The sequence below is a fragment of the Penaeus monodon genome, chromosome 20 (assembly GCF_015228065.2).
Source record: "Penaeus monodon isolate SGIC_2016 chromosome 20, NSTDA_Pmon_1, whole genome shotgun sequence".
In the NCBI taxonomy this organism is placed as follows: Eukaryota; Metazoa; Arthropoda; class Malacostraca; order Decapoda; family Penaeidae; genus Penaeus; species Penaeus monodon.
The window spans coordinates 41520043-41520669 of record NC_051405.1 but is presented as its reverse complement, the minus strand read 5'-3'; the positions used below and the strand labels follow the sequence as shown (position 1 = coordinate 41520669).

Below are 627 nucleotides of genomic sequence, written 5' to 3'. Positions count from 1 at the left end.
AAAGTACATCTGTTTTACTATTGTTTATGCACAGTGAACATATCAACAGGAGTGTTATTAAAAATAAATTCTGTGTACATTTATTAAGATAAAGCTATTATTGAGTTTATTGATGGGAACTACTGTGATGAAATATTCATTTTATTTTAGTAGAGTGTTTGGTTTTCATCACAGTAGTATTTTAAGCTTCTTTAGACTCTCTATGTACTTTTTTGTATTCAGACTGGAGATAGATGAACTGCAACAGCGAGTCCTGAAAGAGCGCGATCAGTATCAGGCTGCTACCCAGAGCGCTTTCCCTGGCATCTCAGCAGTTCCATTCTTCTCTGTTAATGACAAGGTAATAGAGTGGGTATGAAGGTTGGGAAATTATGGGCCTGTTGTAGAGTGGCATTGAATGTGCACATGCATAGCTATGTTGATTTTTCTAATTGAGTTTCATGATTAATACATATACAGGTTCTGTAATAATTAACTGTTTTCTAAAAACTGATTGTCAAAAAAAAAAAAAATGTTTTGCAGGGATGATGCTTTTACCACTTAACATTACCCCATTGCCATTGGGAAAATATAATATTCACTATAGTTTTGACTTTTCCTTGATTTTTTGTAAAGAAAAAAAAAAAA

The 627-nt window shown here is 32.7% G+C and overlaps 1 protein-coding gene across 1 annotated transcript in view; it reads left to right on the top strand.

The window, feature by feature from the left end:
- The window catches only part of LOC119585838 (Bardet-Biedl syndrome 7 protein homolog), a 21175-nt gene that overhangs the window by 16812 nt on the left and 3736 nt on the right, over window positions 1-627 (top strand). The window contains exon 10 of the mRNA XM_037934570.1: window positions 223-340. Coding sequence (XP_037790498.1) covers window positions 223-340 — 118 coding nt within the window. The remainder of the gene's footprint in view (window positions 1-222; window positions 341-627) is intronic.